This window comes from Poecilia latipinna, unplaced genomic scaffold (assembly GCF_001443285.1).
Source record: "Poecilia latipinna isolate Pla-1442-1.1 unplaced genomic scaffold, P_latipinna-1.0 Scaffold2507, whole genome shotgun sequence".
In the NCBI taxonomy this organism is placed as follows: domain Eukaryota; kingdom Metazoa; phylum Chordata; class Actinopteri; order Cyprinodontiformes; family Poeciliidae; genus Poecilia; species Poecilia latipinna.
The window spans coordinates 1-16,478 of NW_015115123.1; the positions used below are offsets into that span (position 1 = coordinate 1).

A 16,478-nucleotide genomic window follows, 5' to 3' on the forward strand; every position below is an offset into this window, starting at 1 on the left:
ATGGGAACATGCGAAAATCCAGCAATTTTGAAGAAAAAATCATCATAGTTGGTTAAGCTAAGTAAAAAATAGATACTTTATAGTAAAAACCACAGGGTGAAAATAGCAATATAAATAGTTTTATTATTATATATTATTTTTCCATGATGACAGGTGAATCTCTGCCTCACGTGCCTCCCCTGACCGCACGTCACTGATTTCCCCCATCTCTTATTGTTTTTACACAAATAAGGGTGGAGACCCCAAGATGATAGATCATTATGATTAGAGTGAAACTTATAAGCATTTTTATTTATTATTTTTACAATGAATTCCGAAACTCCCCAAAATCATCATCATCATCGGAAAATTTCTTCTTAGCATTTCAGTTCAGGGTTGTCACAATACATTTTTTATTGGTGGTAAATAAAAAAACTAAACTTACATTATGATTACAAATGTTATTTTTACTCTTTTCTACACTTTGTTCTGTGAGACTTTCAATACTCCAGTATATTCAAAAAATATAATGAAATGCAGCTAATGTGCAGTTCAATGATATAAATCACACTCTTTTTAAGTAAATAGTATCTTGAAGGAGCTAACTTTATGGGAATGTTTTTTAAGAATATTTGTCTGTGGTGCTATGAATTCTTTGCCATATAGTCACAGCCTACCTAAAAAAATAAGTGATACATTTAAATATTTAATCATAATTTTTATTGTTGATTATGTCCCTCAAGATATTGCAATACATTTCTAAGTCCATATTGCCCACTACTAGAGAGCAACTTTGAACAGCAATATTTGAGTCCTGTATCACATCTTCAGTTGGATTCCGGTCTGGACTTTTACTGGGCCGTTTTATACCACATGAATAATCTACATTTCAGGATGGTGTACCTTGGTAATTTTGTTTCACATGTAGCAGATAACATGACACCCCAAATTACCAGTGACTGTAGATCAGTGGTCCCCAAACTTTTTCCTGTGAGGGCCACATAACTTTTCTCTTCTCTGGTGGGGGGCCAGAGAAGGGAATTGTTCGGAATTGTTCAGGGGGCTGGACCAAATGTGGAGGCGGGCCCGTGGGCCGTAGTTTGGGGACCCCTGCTGTAGATACTTTACAAAGTAGAAACCACGATAGTGTCAGTTTTTTACCTTGTAACATACTTTGTTGTGTTATTTTGTCTCTTCTGGCCCCCAGGACCTGGACTCTGTGTGGAACCCCTGAGTACTTGGCTCCTGAAGTGATCCAAAGCAAAGGCCACGGCCGGGCTGTGGACTGGTGGGCTCTGGGCATCCTCGTCTTTGAGATGCTGGCTGGGTAAGTGCTGGAATGTCCAGGGAAACGGTCTGAAGTGGGACAGAAGGGGGCGCTCTTGTGCCCCAGTGTACTGACGGCACAACAGTGCTGAATTAAAGTGATACTCGCTGCATTTCCATTGACCTTAAAATTGCACAAATTAGATTTTTGAATATAAATTTGTTTAATAGCAACACGCCAAAGTCAGAAAAAAACAAGTTTTTTTCTAAAGAGTTTTTGCTCATGATGAGGAGGCTTTTAAGCTCTATCAAAACTGCACTGGAAACAGTTTTTTTAGCATCACACGAGTCATGTGATCAAGAACTGGATGTACTACTAGCAAAAAAGAAGAAAAAGACGACAGGAAGTAGTATACAGATAATGGTGCATCATATTTTTATTGACATTGTGTAAACAAACTTATTAACATGATTTTAACTGAATTTCTTATTTAATGGAAATAACACATTTGCAAAAACTGTTTTTTCGACATTAGTGGAATATGAAATGAGCTCTGTGCACTGGTGCACACAATTGGACACCAATGATTCAAAGCAACACAATAGTTCTGCTCTGCACTACTAAAGCTGTGCTGAAGGAGCAGAGGGATTATTCAATTAATCCTGAGGTTGTAATTGTCTCAGTGTGTTCCTGCGTTCTGCCAACCTGCAACAAATGAATGTGTGAATGGTAATCATTGTAGCAGATGAAGAACAACGATGCTGATCCCCATTAGAAGGCACCGGGGTTCTTTCTAACGTTCCCAGTGAATAATAACACCTGAGCTCGTTGGCATTCTCAGTGAACAGACTTGAAGGTTCAGATTGACTGAAACATTGATTAGAGTTTTGTTTCAGAACACACCAGGTGACTCATTAGTCTGGCTCCTAATTGATTTCAGCAGTGCAGGAGCAGAGGCCTGCCCTTCCCCACCCTGCTCTTTAATGGCCTTTATGACTCATCTCAAACTCTTTTCATTTCTAACATAAGTGGAGAAATTCACTCAAATGAATATGAACTATCATACCACAAGCTTTAAAGATACGGTTATCAAACCACAAACAGCATGTCCATAAGCTGCAGGCGTTACCAGTATAGATAGCACAACTACTTAACCAGCTAACAACAACTTGTTTTACTTGTGTTGAGAGATACGGCAAGAAATCACCCAACGTTCATCTGAACCTGCCCTGACCAATACGTTGCCGGTCAGAAATAGTCAAAAACTGTTTCTTTTTTATGTCTTATTACTCTGACACCTTGTTACACTAGCAACACTCTTTATTGTAGAAGTTGCTGTTGAGTGAAGACTCAACGTGATCCACTTTTTGCATCTATGATGAGTTTAAAATAAAACTAAGAAATGTAGGAAACAGTTTGTCTGCTGTTTGTTACAGCTCCAAAGGAAAGCGGTACATCTGCTGAAGGTCGAACGGAGCTCACTCAGGTTCATTTACTCTATTCGTCTGATCTCTCCACCTCTGTCTGTACTGGAACATCCTAGGTTTGGAGTTAGTTGAATTAAGGAATTAAGTTTAGAGGGAAAATTCTCTGGGATATACTCATGAAGAAGATGTAATGCTAACTCTGCTATTCATGCTAACTGCTAATGCTAGATGCTGATGTCTTTTTAGAATACCAGTTCAGTAATCATCCTGACTTTATTTTTTAATTGGTAAACTGCTGCTTTAGAGAGACTTCTCTCTTCCAGGCAGTATGACATCACCTATTCTTCCAAAATAAAGGTTTAATGATCAGTGGCAGCAAGAAGGCTGAACAAATGGCATGGCTAGCATAAATATGACTGCAATGTTCTAAATGTTGTTAGAACCAATTAGATCATGTTAATTAACATTTTTGTTTAACTTGGTGTGCAGCTGCACTAATGATGTCTTTTTATTGTAGCTCCAATACCATGTCACATAGAGCAACAGCCTTTGGCCAGAGGCCTCTTCAGATTCATCTCAGAATTACCATCCTCAACTTTTTGAAGACACTTGGATGATATCAGTCGCAACATTTCATTTTCCTCTGGAATAAGGCATTTTTGAATTAAATTTTAATTGAATTTCCACTGAGATATTTGTTGTCCCAGCTTTCCCTTTAAGCTAATTTATTGTAAAAGACAGCTCTCAAAAAAGTTTTGATAAAAATGTTATCTTGTCCCATATCTAAGCTATGTTCATTTAACACAACCAGCATGACTTGAAAATATAAAACAGATTATATGCAGGTTTTCTGACACATTAATAAGACTGAAGGACTGTTGTTGAAATTTTCCATCTTTTTCTATTTTTTTTTCTGTGGTACTTTGAAAACGTGTTAAAGCGTCAATTTAAGACATTGTTTTTTTTTTCTTTTCGTTTTTTAATTCTGTCACACTTTACTCAATTGTTCGCACTTTCACAGATTCCTGAGCAATTACAGCATCAGGAAAACACACACACCAACACTTAGACACACGCTCTCTCTCTCACGAGCGGAGTCCGCGGCTCGTAGCCAGATCCCAGATGCCCTCACGCCTGCGCCGCAGACTCTGGAGTTCTTTACGGGCAATGCAAGCACCGTGTGACAAGCTGTTACGATTATGCGCCTGTCTGCTCCATGTGTAATGTGTTTAGAGGCTGGTGCCATTATGTAATTTGTGGGTAATGACTTGTCCAGACCGGAGCAGAGGGAAGCACAGGAGAGCTGGGAAAGCGTTGAGTGGAGTGCAGCAGCAGGAGGCGTGTGGGTGTTTGAAGCACACACACAGAAGACGGTCAGAAAAGCTGTGAACAAAGGCGGCTCAGCCTCCAGCTGAGATTTATCACTTCTTATCTCCACCTCCACTCTAAATATTGACCTGTTCATGTGTCACACTAAAGCAGCACAGTGGGTAGGATCTTCTGTCTGCTCTGTTACCTGATCTTGCATCATGCTAATTTTTTGCAACCTGAGTTTGTACAATATGGCTGTGTGTGCGCAGCCTCCCAGAGTGTGCTTCAGTAACATTTTCTTCCTGTCCACAGGTATCCACCTTTCTTTGATGACAATCCATTTGGAATCTACCAGAAGATTCTGTCTGGAAAACTGGAATTCCCACGCCATCTGGATTTCTACGTGAAGTAAGCTCTAGTCACAGAGCCACTGAAATATTCGCTCCCCCCTGCAATCTGTTTACAGTATCAGTGAATGCTCAGAAAGCATGACTGTGTTCTGCTTTAAGATCTTCAAATAATGTCTTGAACATTTCAACACAACTTGTCTGTCTTGAGTTCTTCAGCCACACAGCAAACATATTCTTTTGATAACTAATGTAGTATTTCCTCATCTTTATTCCTCCTGTGAAGCTGTGCTGCCCTCCATGGAGAGCCAGCTCTCACTTTGAGAGTCTCTGATTTAAAACTTTATGTGCCTGGAAATAACACAAATCACATCAAAGCGGCTTGGAGAAAAATACAATTTTCTGTTCAATGGAGGGGAAGTTTGTGTCTGGGACTTTTCAGGTTTCTCCAGACTTTTCAGGTATAATATCAGTGACATTTTTTTTACATTTAGGAATCGGCCACAGGGACTCTTGTTTGTTACATTAAAGGGACGTCGCAGCAAATGATCTGCTACCATTGCTGATGGTCTCAGTTCTAATCTGATCTACTTTAGTGACGTTCAGCAAAGAGTCGGAGCGAAGTGTTCCTTCAGGCACTGCTGAAACTCACCAACAGGTGGAGCTGTTCTCTATCTGTCCCTACTGAAGTCACCTCTGACCTCCCGTCATGTTTGAGTGTTTCTAATTGTCCCAGCGTCCCTTTGTACGTGCTCAGTAAGGACCCTACAGCTAAAGCAGAGCTTTGGGTGGAGCCCCTAATGACACACCTGACTTGTTCAGAGCTGCTGCCCTATCTCAAAGACACACACACACACACACACACGCACACACACACACACACACACACGGACTAATTTTGAGTTGCAGGAATGTACAAGATTACAGGACGGGGGTCTTGCTGTGAGTGTATGTGTTGTCTCTCTGTTACTGTGGAGTAGCCACACGCAGCTCCCCTGATAATTCAAGCAGCTCACAGCCGTCCCTAGTAAAGCCATCTATCTTACAGCCGGCAGAGGGATTTTTTATATTTCCAACATTTTTATCACATTTCCACAGTTCCACGTCACACACTCCCATCCATCAAGCATTAAGAGGCCTTCCAGAGGCTGCAGGCAGCACACTGCCTCTGCTGCAGCACAGCATAATCACAGAGACAGAAAAAAGCCAGCAGGACTGGGCATTAGTCAGGAAGTCAGCTTCTATTAGCAGCATTGTTATGAACTTGTGGACTCTGCATTGAGCCGAACCTTTAAGCTCCTCCAGCTCGTCATGTGTGTGTGCTGGAGTTTAGCTCAGGTCTCTGGATGGAGGAGCTGCACCTCAGTTTGTTGCATTGGTCAAATATGTAACATTCAGGTGTTTCATTTCACAAGAACAGTTTATTTTAAAGAGTTCTAATTTTACAGACATTTCTTGTCTTTCTTTCTTTGATAGATTTCTTCTTTCTTTGTTTCTGTTTTTCTGTCTCTGTATTTCTTTCCATTTATTTTTTTCTGTCATTCTTTATTTCTGTCTCTTTGCGTTTCGTCTTTCTTTCCGTCTTTCCTGTGGTCTTAATTTCTGTCTCTTTCTTTTAATCTTTTTGTCTTTCTGCATCTATCTTTCTTACTCTCTTTCCACCTTTAGCTGTCTGTCTTTCTGTTGGAGTTAGGAGTCTGGATATATTATTTTCCTGCAGGATGTTTTGATTTCACCTTTGCAGTGCTGAGCCACCCTGGCAAGAAAAGCAGGAACATGAATGACCCTTGATAACCTTTCAAGCCACTCGCACAAGAGAGTGTCAGCTACTTAGCGTGAGAGCTCCAGGATTATATACATCAAACTGAGACTGAACCAGCACTAAGTGACGGAAGTAACAAAACATGTTTCATTTGGAGTTTGGCGCTGATCCTTTGTTTAGGCCGTCTCATCCCAAGCAGCAGTAAACTGAGCCGTGCTGGGAGAACTGCAACATTCTGCATCGTCTGCAAACTGGGACTTGGTGAATAACTCGCAGCAAACGCAACTCCAACGGTAAACTCCCAAATATCTGAGCGATATTACATGTCCCATCTGCTCCCATGTTAGAAGCACTGTAAACAAAAGGAGCGATAAAAGGCATAAAATGAACTGCGTTTCTCATTTTCTTCTTTTTCTTTTAATGTCTCAACAATGTCCTGATGAATTTCAGCGAGAAACAAAACCACAAATATTTTTGGAATAGATGAAAATGTAACGCCTGTGTCAGGCATGTGAGACAAACACTCAGAAACAGCTGATGCGTCAACATCTGTTTTTATGAGCGTTCTGTAGCTCATCGGATGTGAGATACACACCTTCATCTTGAACTCGCCGCTCAGCAGCAGCAATTACATTTCATTCCTAAACTTCATGCTTCTTTTTTTTGTGAGTTATTTTCATTTCGCCACCTTTTAATGCCTCCACAAGTCTTCATTGGAGTTTTTTTTTTATTTTGGAAGCAACCCTTCATCCTCTTTCACAGGCTGTCAAATTGCTTTAAAAAAGGACCCATTTGTCATTTTGATAGTGCAGCGAGGACATCAGGACAGTCTGAGAGGGAACCGTCCTTCAGAGACACACTCTGCACTGTAGATTCACTGACTTGTTTTTCTTCTCCCTCCAGAGACCTCATCAAGAAATTTCTGGTCATTGACCGAGCCAGACGGCTAGGCAACATGAAGGTGAGCTGGTTAGACTTCCCGTCTCCCCGAACCACATGGCAGCTTGCTATGTTTCATACCTTCGCTAGACGGCCTGACGTCAACAGTCTGAGGACCAGGACAGTACAGGAAGGGCTGCACCACATGGTTCCAATTACTCGCAAATGAGGGGAAGTGTACCAAAAAGACTGACTTGTGTTTTTGCAATTTTAAAAGGCTAGACGAGTGAATTAAATGCAAATGATGACATTTCCTGAGAGAAACATCATTTAATTCATTCAAACGATCAGGCCTGATGGCCAAAAATCAATTTTAGAGAACGTACAGTCAGTATGAAGAAGGAACTGCTGCTGCTCAGCAATCTGGGAAGGGTTGCAAGAACATAAGGATGCAAAGCATTACCCTCCTTTCAGATTTCTTATGTTTTTATTTTGTAATGCCTGTGTTCATCAAACACATTTTCATTTTAAGCAAAAATAACCCGCTTGAATACAAGAATAAGTTCCCAAATAATCAATGCATTTATTATATGCAAAACAGTAAGTTAATTGTTCATAATTTAACTATGATTGAATTATTTATAATTTAATTTAAATTATTAACTGTTACAACTGAAGGGTAACATAGTTAACTTTATTTTGCTGTAAAATTAATCCCAAAGGGAAGTTAAATTAAAGAAGTGAAAAGAGCAGATGACAGACAAGTTGAGTCTAGAAAGGGTTACAGTTATTCCTAAGGCTTTGGGACTCCAGTTTTTCCCAGTGGGTCCATATTGGACCTTAACTTTGAAATAATTGAGAAAAAAATTAACTGAAAGAGTCTGTGGATGTTGGGGTTTTCTTTAATAACAGAATCATATTTAGGTCAGTGTTTATGTACATGAAAAATAAAGCCAAAATCAAAGGTATACACAGACGTCCAGATGCCTGAAGTCATCCTTACAGACAATTAGCTGTAGAAATTGTCTGATTTCAGTCCATTTCTGCTGCATTCATTCAAACTCTGGCAAAATGGAAGTGTGTAGATTTCCATTCCAGATGGATATGTGGAGTATTTTAATGAAAGTGAGAGGAGCTGCTCTTAAAAAACAAATGGTTGACTGAAGCCACATCTTAACTCCACATAATCCCAGACAGCAAGATATTGATTTGAGAGTTCTAGGATGCCTCTGGAGAAGAGTCGCAGCACTCATTAACACCGCTCACTTATTGATGCATAGAAGCTCAACAATGCTGCCAGACTTTTACAATCTGGTTTGCTTTGTTATTAAATTGTTGCTTTAGTAAACAGAAGATTAAACAGTTCACTAAATTTCTCAGTTCAGTTGTCATATTGTCATATTTTAAATCATGGTATATAGTTAAAGTCATTATTTCTATCCAATGAATTAAAAAATCAATTACTAATATTGGTTGACTTTGTAACGTGTGAGTTTATAAGTTTGTGTTAATTACATACATTTGTAGTTATCCAAACTTTTGCACCTGTAACTTTGCACCCAGGTCAAACAGTTTTGGAAGTAATTTCCTTCTATTTCCATCCACTGTATAAAAATGACACCACTTTTTTTCCAACATTAAATCATCTTTTTCCCATGATGTCATACAAGGAATCGGTGGGTTTGAGGTGTTGCCTTAAATTACACACTCAAGTGTGTCCCTATTAACTCCAATGATGTAAAGTAACCTACACCTATGTCATAAAATAATGACATAATCATATGGGATTTCCTAAATTGTTGAGATGCACAGTATTGTAAGCCTCTGATCTTTAAAAATGAAAGGAAAAAAAAATCTGGCATTTAGCAAACAGAAATAATCTTGTTAATCCTAACTGACCTAAAGTTAGTTAGCGGGCCCCCCCCCCCCCTATCAGCCATCAGGGTGCATTTTGGGCCCACTTTGAAAAATCGTACCGGCCGAACCGGACACCGTAGGGCCGCGGGACCCGGGGCGCTCGAAAGAGCACGACCCGGAGGACTCCGTTCCAACGAGACCCGATTTTTAGAGCGCGCGCAGGCCGCACGCCGGCCGCCCGAAAATCGCAGAGTCTCTCAAAAACACTGAAATTTTTCGAGTGCTTCCGTATGGTGGCTCAAAACGGCACTTGCGGGCAACGGACACCAGGTGGCGCAGGACGGTTGGGTGCATGGCTCCCTGCTGCACGGTGGCTAACGTACCCGAACGGCAGGGAGGCCTCCCGGTGGCGAATGCTGCCAAAACGCGCGGGGACACCGCACGGTGTCGCGCCGAAGCCATCTGGCAGCAGCACCTCATGCCTCCGACTGTCTGTCGGTCCCCCCCGCCCTCGTAACCCCTCCTTTGCCCCGCCTGTCTTTATATCGGTTCGCAAAGTGGTCCGGTTGCCGCGCTACCGCGCGGGTCGCACGGGGTCGCACCCCGCCCGCGCAGGGAACCCTTTATGTACACAATCTTGGAAAGGCTCGATGGCTGACATAAGGCAGCACCACCTGGTGCTTTCGCATGTCCACATTACTCGCTATGAGGTCATAAGCGCTATGAGCCGAGGCAACCCACATGGCTCCTGTAGTTTAGCGGTTTAGCCGCCCGGTCTCCGCCCCAGAGACCCGGGTTTGCCTCCCGCTGGCTGCAGGAAGCCTCTTGTTTTTTTTTTGTTTTTTTTTTCTTATTTGTTTTAGCTCAAAATGTTGCCAATTGTGTGGCTCCGATAGTTTAGGGGTCATTTTGGAGCTCCGCTTCAATGATTGTGGAACAGCGAAGAGTGTAACGGCTCCTGTCCTCTTTCTTTTTCATTCATGACATACAGTGGCACCACGTGGTGCTGCTCAATGGCGGAAATAAGGCAGCACCACCAGGTGCTGCACCATGTCCACATTACTCGCTATGAGGTCATAAGCGCTATGAGCCGAGGAAACCCGTATGGCTCGAGTAGTCTTGTGGTTAATCTACTGCGGCGCCCCCCCCAGCGACCTGGGTACGATTCCCACAAGCTGCTCAGGCCTTTTCTATCTTTTTTGGCCGACCGCAGACATATGGAGGCACTTCGGACATAGGGAAGCCTCTAGACATCCGGACATCCTTTTCCATGGGGCCTTTGCCGTTCGGGAGGCCCGTCTCCTCGAGGGCTTCACGGGGGCTCCCGGGCCGCGTCCGGAAAGCCGCCGGGCTCGGCGCGTCCGGCGCGCCCCGGGGAATAAACGAAAACGGCCGGAACCTTCTCCGGAGCCCGCCTGGCTCGGGAGGCCCTGCGCCATAAAGGACCGTACGCTCGTGATCCCCTATGGCAACGAGCCTATTTCCATTGTCGCACAATAGGGGACTTTGCTGAAACGGCAAAGTCCCGTTCCACCGAATGGCTGAACCCTTCCAGTGGATGGCTCAGCCCCTACCCGGCTCTGAGCAGCGAACCCGGGCAGACGCTCAGCCGTTCGGCGGTGCCCCTGGACGTCTCCTTATGGCCCGTGCTCCTGGTAAGGCAGACATGTGGAAGCATGGCCTCATGCTTACAAATGTCCAAAGGAGGGTTTGGTTTTATTCGATTCCAGCTTTGGTTGTCAATCGCGTGGCTCCTTTAGCTTGGTGGAATAGCAAAAACTGCGACATCATTCGGCAGGCGGCCATTTATCAAACGTGTCTCCTGTAGTCTGGCGATTTAATTTCTCGGTTTCCACAAATGAGGAAGCAGGACGGGGAAGAGGACGAGGTGCACGAGGAGGAGGAGATGCTGCTGCTGCTGATGATGCTCCATCTCAAAAAGCACCACGGGTACTTTTTCTTCAACATCAGCTAGTGTTACGAGCGCAAAAAGAAAGGGAGGGAGTATGTGAGGACATCCGTCTCCGTCGCTTGTGCCGCTTTCTCCTTCTCCTCCTCCCTTTTCTCGAAACCGCTAAAGTACAGGATCCAGTTCATAGTCGTCCACTGTGCTAGCTCCGGCTCCCGCTTCAGCTGGTGCCGTAATTGTTCGGGGACTCCGGCGTCGAGCGTGGCCGCAGCCGCGAGACTAATCGAGCCGCTTTTAGCATTTGAAGACGAGCGGAAAGAAAGGAAGGGACTATGTGAGAACGTCTGTCTCCGTCGCTCGCTCTGCTTCTCCTTCTCCCCCTCCCTTGTCTCGAAACCGCTAAAGTACAGGATGCAGCGAGTGCCTGCCAGACGCGACCCCTGGAAGTCTCCTTACGTAAGGCAGACATTTGGGTGCACCACCCCATGATTCCGTATGTCCGGGTCCGGTTCTACGGAACCGGGACCGCTCAAGGAGGTTCCGTTCCCGGGGTTCCGTTACCGGGACCCCGCTTTACCCTGGTCAAAAACAACCGGGGCTCTGGGACCTCCGGGGAGCTCAACCCTAACCCTATTTAGATTCAGTATTGGTCTGAAAAATACATGCCCATGTCTTTTTATCTCTAACTGCATCTCTGATGCAGTTAGAAACTTTAAGATCTAGTTTTTAGGCATCTCAAGAAATTTGCATCACAGAAAATAAATGTAGCCTTATTAGTGTCTATTAGGAAAAGCATAAGGTCAGTTAAAGAATTTCTGTTCTGATTCTATGTTTCATATGGCCTGTGATATCTCACCTGGTGTGTCAGCTCCTTCAACTTGCTGTATGACTATGTTATGCCTTTCTTCTGGCTCTTGGATTAACCCATCAGCCCAGCTGTTAGATGTCAACTCGTACACTGCTGCTTACAGATGTGAGTACAGTGTCATGTTATGAACCTCCCTGTTTCCTGTTTCAGAATGGAGCGGATGATGTGAAAAAACACAGATGGTTCAAGACTGTGGACTGGGAAGCTGTTCCTCTGAGGAAACTGAAGGTAGGTTTGTTCCCAAAAAATATATTCTTAAGAACCTTTAAGGTTAAAACCAACTTGTCCAGGGGAGCAGTTTGGAACTTGCATGATGACTATGTAATGTCTTCTTTTCTTGTTTTAATTTTTGTGCTAGATTCTGCTTAGAGACTTCTTAAAATGACATTGTGTCTTTTCAGTCTGCTAGTCAGTGTTTCTTGTGTATCTTCTTGGTCTGGTTCTGTGTAAACCAGCCAGGCTCATAACCACAAAGGACCTGAAAGTAAACCAAGTAAAAGTTAAACATAACAGTGCTCAGTGGTTAGGAAAAAATGCAAACTTCAAACCTTATTAATATATTTTAAAATTTTAATTTAGGGGTGAAACCCAACATCAATGGGAAGCTATTACTAGCTAACCTAAAGCTAACTAATTAAGGCTTTGCTACCTAGCTTGAGATTAAGCACTTTTATCCTTTAAAAATAACTATTGACTATAAAATATAAATGTAAAATATAACTTTATAAAGTTAAAACAGTCATATGAATATGACTGTTTTAACTGGTAGTTGTGATGTCTTTCACAACTAGTAGCTCTACATTAGCTGGAATTGCAGCTTCCAGATCTACAGGTTAGGTATAGGTCTAGAAGCTAATCTGTAGCTACTAGACTGTAGACGTAGATTACTACAGTCTAGTAAGCTGTAGCTCTGACAAACAGCAAGGTCCAAGTTTTTGTCAACTTCTGAACACAGTAGTGTGCTGCTTGAAGGTATGTCTGTCCTGTAAATAAATAAATAAAATAAAATTGAAAACCAAAAATATCAGTTGACCTCAGTTTTTATTGACAGCAAAACAATTTGAACAGGTTCCAGAGTAAACTACATGAAACGGACTTCAAAACTGATTGTCTGATTTGGTGTGACAGAAAGGTGTTCACAACTCGACGTGTTAAAGAGTCTTTCTGTTAGGCTCTTGTTGCCACCAAAACACACCTTCTTACTTTTTTAAGGCTGTGGCTTTACACACTCAAGAATCCCGGACAAGCCCCCAACCAACTGTTGATGTGACGGAAAAAACAGCTTAGTTGACTGTTGTGCTTTTAATGTCCAACAATAAAACTTTATAAGTTGGGCCAGGAACATCCTGCCAAATGGAAATTAATAAAGAGCAAGTGAGGAAGAGATTTTAAAGTGCAGTTATCTATTATTAACCCCCTGTTGAAACGAACATTTGCCTCATGGTCACAATTCAGACTGAGAACAGATTTTCTTTGCAGTCTAGTGACATTTGAAGCATTTATGCATATTTCAATTCTAGGTATTAAAAAATGGATTGGGGACATGCATACGTCCATCTCAGTTCAATGTTTAACTAAAACCTGTCGTCTGCAGAAACTTTGTATTTAGAAAACTCATGAACGGAGGGTTTGAAAATGTGTAGAAACCCTAAGAGAGTCTCTTATTGCAATGAATGGCGATTGTTGCATGTAATGGGAACCTATTCAGCTCAGTACAGAGCACAGTAATAAGGACAGTTTATCCAAATATTTTATTTCATATCTTATCTTACACACATGTAGCACTTTCCTCCTGCTCTCTGTGGTATGTGGAAGTTGCTCGGCATTAATATAAGCTCAGCCTCTTCCTGGAAACAGGACTGAAGATCTTTCCTCTCCTTTGCAGCTGTATGATAGACTCCCTGCTGCTCTGACAATGTTAAACAATGTCAGATCTGATTCTGCTACAACTTCCACCAAAGTAGGCCGTGTAGAGGGACAGCCTTAGGTTCAAGATGACTTAGCTGTAACCTCTCTTTCTGGGTGGATTACAGCCTTTGGAGCAATGTTTGCTCTGGCTGCCTGATAAGAGGGCAGAGATGGCCTGAAGGTCTGCAGCACCTAACCCAATCTCTGAGCCCCACTGTTGGCCTGAATGAGTGCATTCCTGTCACAGAAATAGAACACAATAATTTATTGGGAAATTTTATAGCTTTGCCGCCTCATTGTGCTGTTCTTCTGAAAGAACCTGACGGCTAGTGAGGCTCCAGTTCGGCCGACTCTTAGTGGACTTGGTTACGGACATTCATAGAGCCTCACTTTTTTGTTTAGAACTGAATCATTCTCATGTGTTCATGTTGCTTTTCAATGCAGTTTGTAAATCGAGGTACTTTGACGTTTTCAGTTCACAAACAAAACAGGAACTGATTTTGAAATAAATACTTGAGCTACTGGTAAAATCAGACAAAGACAACCTGAATAAATACAAAAAGCTAACTTCACACCTGCTTTCATATGAAATAGTAATTGCCCCCAAAACATATTTGTCACACTGGAAGGCCCAGACTTTAACTAGACCATTTTCTTTAGTGGTTTGTTTTTCTTCTACCCATTCTGAGGTGGACTAGCTGTTGTGCCTCGGATCACTGTCCTGCTGTAGTGAACCTGAGCTGAAGGTCGCTAACCATTAAACCAAGCTTGTTCTCATTCTGTTCTCCTGCATCCTCAGCCTCCAATAGTTCCTAAAGTGTCTCATGAGGGCGATACATCCAACTTTGACATGTATCCGGATGACGACTGGAAGAAAGACCCCCCTGTGCCTCCGAAGGACCTGGAGATCTTCAAAAACTTCTAAGGACGACTGATAGATGGACGTATTGAGTTCTAAAGCTGCTGCTCCTGCTACTATCATGGAAATTTCATCACTTTATCAAAAGCAGGGGAGTCCCATCTTTTCCCTTAACACTGAACCCTAAAATAAGAACTGCAGATGACAAATGCCGTGACGTATGAAACCACTCAAATTTATAGTTTTTTCCATTTTTATTTATCTGAATTCAGTCACATCGTTACTGTTTGAACCTTTTTTTTATATATATATATTTTTTTTTTGAGTGTTTTTTTTTTCCTCTGAGCCTGTTCATATGCAAAAAAAATTTTCTTTTAAAACCAAAAGACTGTTACTTTCTAGAATATTCAGGTCTTTTTTATATTGTCATGTTTTCTAGTTTGTCTCTTTTTAAAATGTCCATGAAGTCCTGTTGAAGATGACTCCAGACTGGTGCTGGCTGACTTCTCGTACTGTATGTGCTCAGACACTTTACTGGAAAACGCGTGACAGGTAGCTCTCAGGAAGGTGCCTTACATCAATGTGATGCAGACAATGTCACAGTCACGTAGAGTTCCCTTGACGTCCATCCTCATGGTCGGCCTAATCCAAGTACGTATGAGGATGTGTTGAGAGCAGATTGCTGAACATCCTTGGCTCTTGTCTGTTATTTGCCCTCGTATCTCTGCAGCAGCTTCCATTACAGCCAAAGGACTTGGATGTGGTGAAAACCTCATCTCTACATCTCCTGTACAAAAACACACAACTGTTTTTATCTCTGTGGAACTTTAGATCTGACTAATCTTTCCCTGTTTTATATCACCTAGTATTACCTAAATTATTTCTATTTGCTAGGTGCCACAATAATGAGAGATTTTTTGTAGCTTTCTTGAAATTCAAAGGTTTACACACACTAAGAATAATATTACTTTAGTCTAACAGGAAAAACAGGGGTCTTAAAATCCAGGCATCAGGGTCTGGCGTCCTGCAACTTTTTGATGTGTTCCTGGTCCAACACACCTTAATGAAATGACTGAATTTCCTCCCCAGTGTGCAGTCAAGTTTTCCACAGTTCTGCTAACAACCTCATTATTTGACTCGGATGTGATGAAGCAGAGACGCATCTGAAAGTTGCAGGACATCGGCCCTCAAGGCCTGGATTTGACAACCCCGGACCTAGAAGATGATGTAAGCCTCTAATTTGGGTTAAACAAAGGCACAACTGTGAATGTATTTTAAGGAATTTTTGCATCCGAATCCACATGAAGGTTCCAAGTTCATCTGCTCAGTTATCTGCAGGTATGAACTGCATTGGGAACTCCAGAACCAAAGCTAGACCTTGTTAAGATGACCCTGAGGCTGGTTATCCACAGCGATGTCTGTACCGACATGGGCTGAAAGGCCACTGAGAGAGGAAGAAGTCATCAGTCTAAAGGCAACATTAAATGCCAGACAGTTTGCAAATGCACTTGGTAACAAAGATGCTCATTTCTGTGGTCTGATGGAACTTAAATTGTACTATTTGGACATAATGACAAGGATTACACTTGGAAGAATACACCATCCCAATTGTGTATTTGGGGGGTGTTTTGCTGCAGGAGGAACTGGTGCACTTCACAAAATAGATGACATAACGAGGAAAGAACGTTGCATGAAAAATTTGAAGCAACATCTTTAGAGATTAACGAGGAAGTTACAGCTTTGACACAATTGGCTCTCCCAGACGGACAGTAATCCTCAGTGTACCATCAGATTGGCTACAATGTGACTTGAGGACAACAAAGTTCTGATCTCAGTCCCAGAGGATGTCAGAGATAAAAATGTTTGTTTGAGCAGGAAGGCCTTCAAACCTGATCCAGTTCTGTCAGAAGGAATGGGTCCAGTTTCCAGCAAACCGCTGTGAGAAGCTTGTGAAAGGGAATTAAAACGTTTAACAAAGTCTACCAAATGTAAAGTAAGTATTGCTTTGGTCTATGGAAACCTCAGAATTTGGATAAAGTGATAAAGATTGATCTAAACACACATTTCTCATTATTCTGACATTTACAATGACTTTTAATTAAGCT

At 42.2% G+C, this 16,478-nt stretch overlaps 1 protein-coding gene across 1 annotated transcript; it reads left to right on the forward strand.

Moving 5' to 3' along the window:
- Positions 1-1,098: 1,098 nt before the first annotated feature.
- LOC106938090 (cAMP-dependent protein kinase catalytic subunit PRKX-like) lies at positions 1,099-14,681 on the forward strand (the record flags this gene model as incomplete). The annotated part of the gene is made up of 5 exons (XM_015019922.1): positions 1,099-1,306; positions 4,297-4,392; positions 6,997-7,054; positions 11,757-11,834; positions 14,314-14,681. Coding segments are annotated over 5 exons (566 nt in total), but the record flags the coding sequence as incomplete, so codon positions are not given.
- Positions 14,682-16,478: the final 1,797 nt, after the last annotated feature.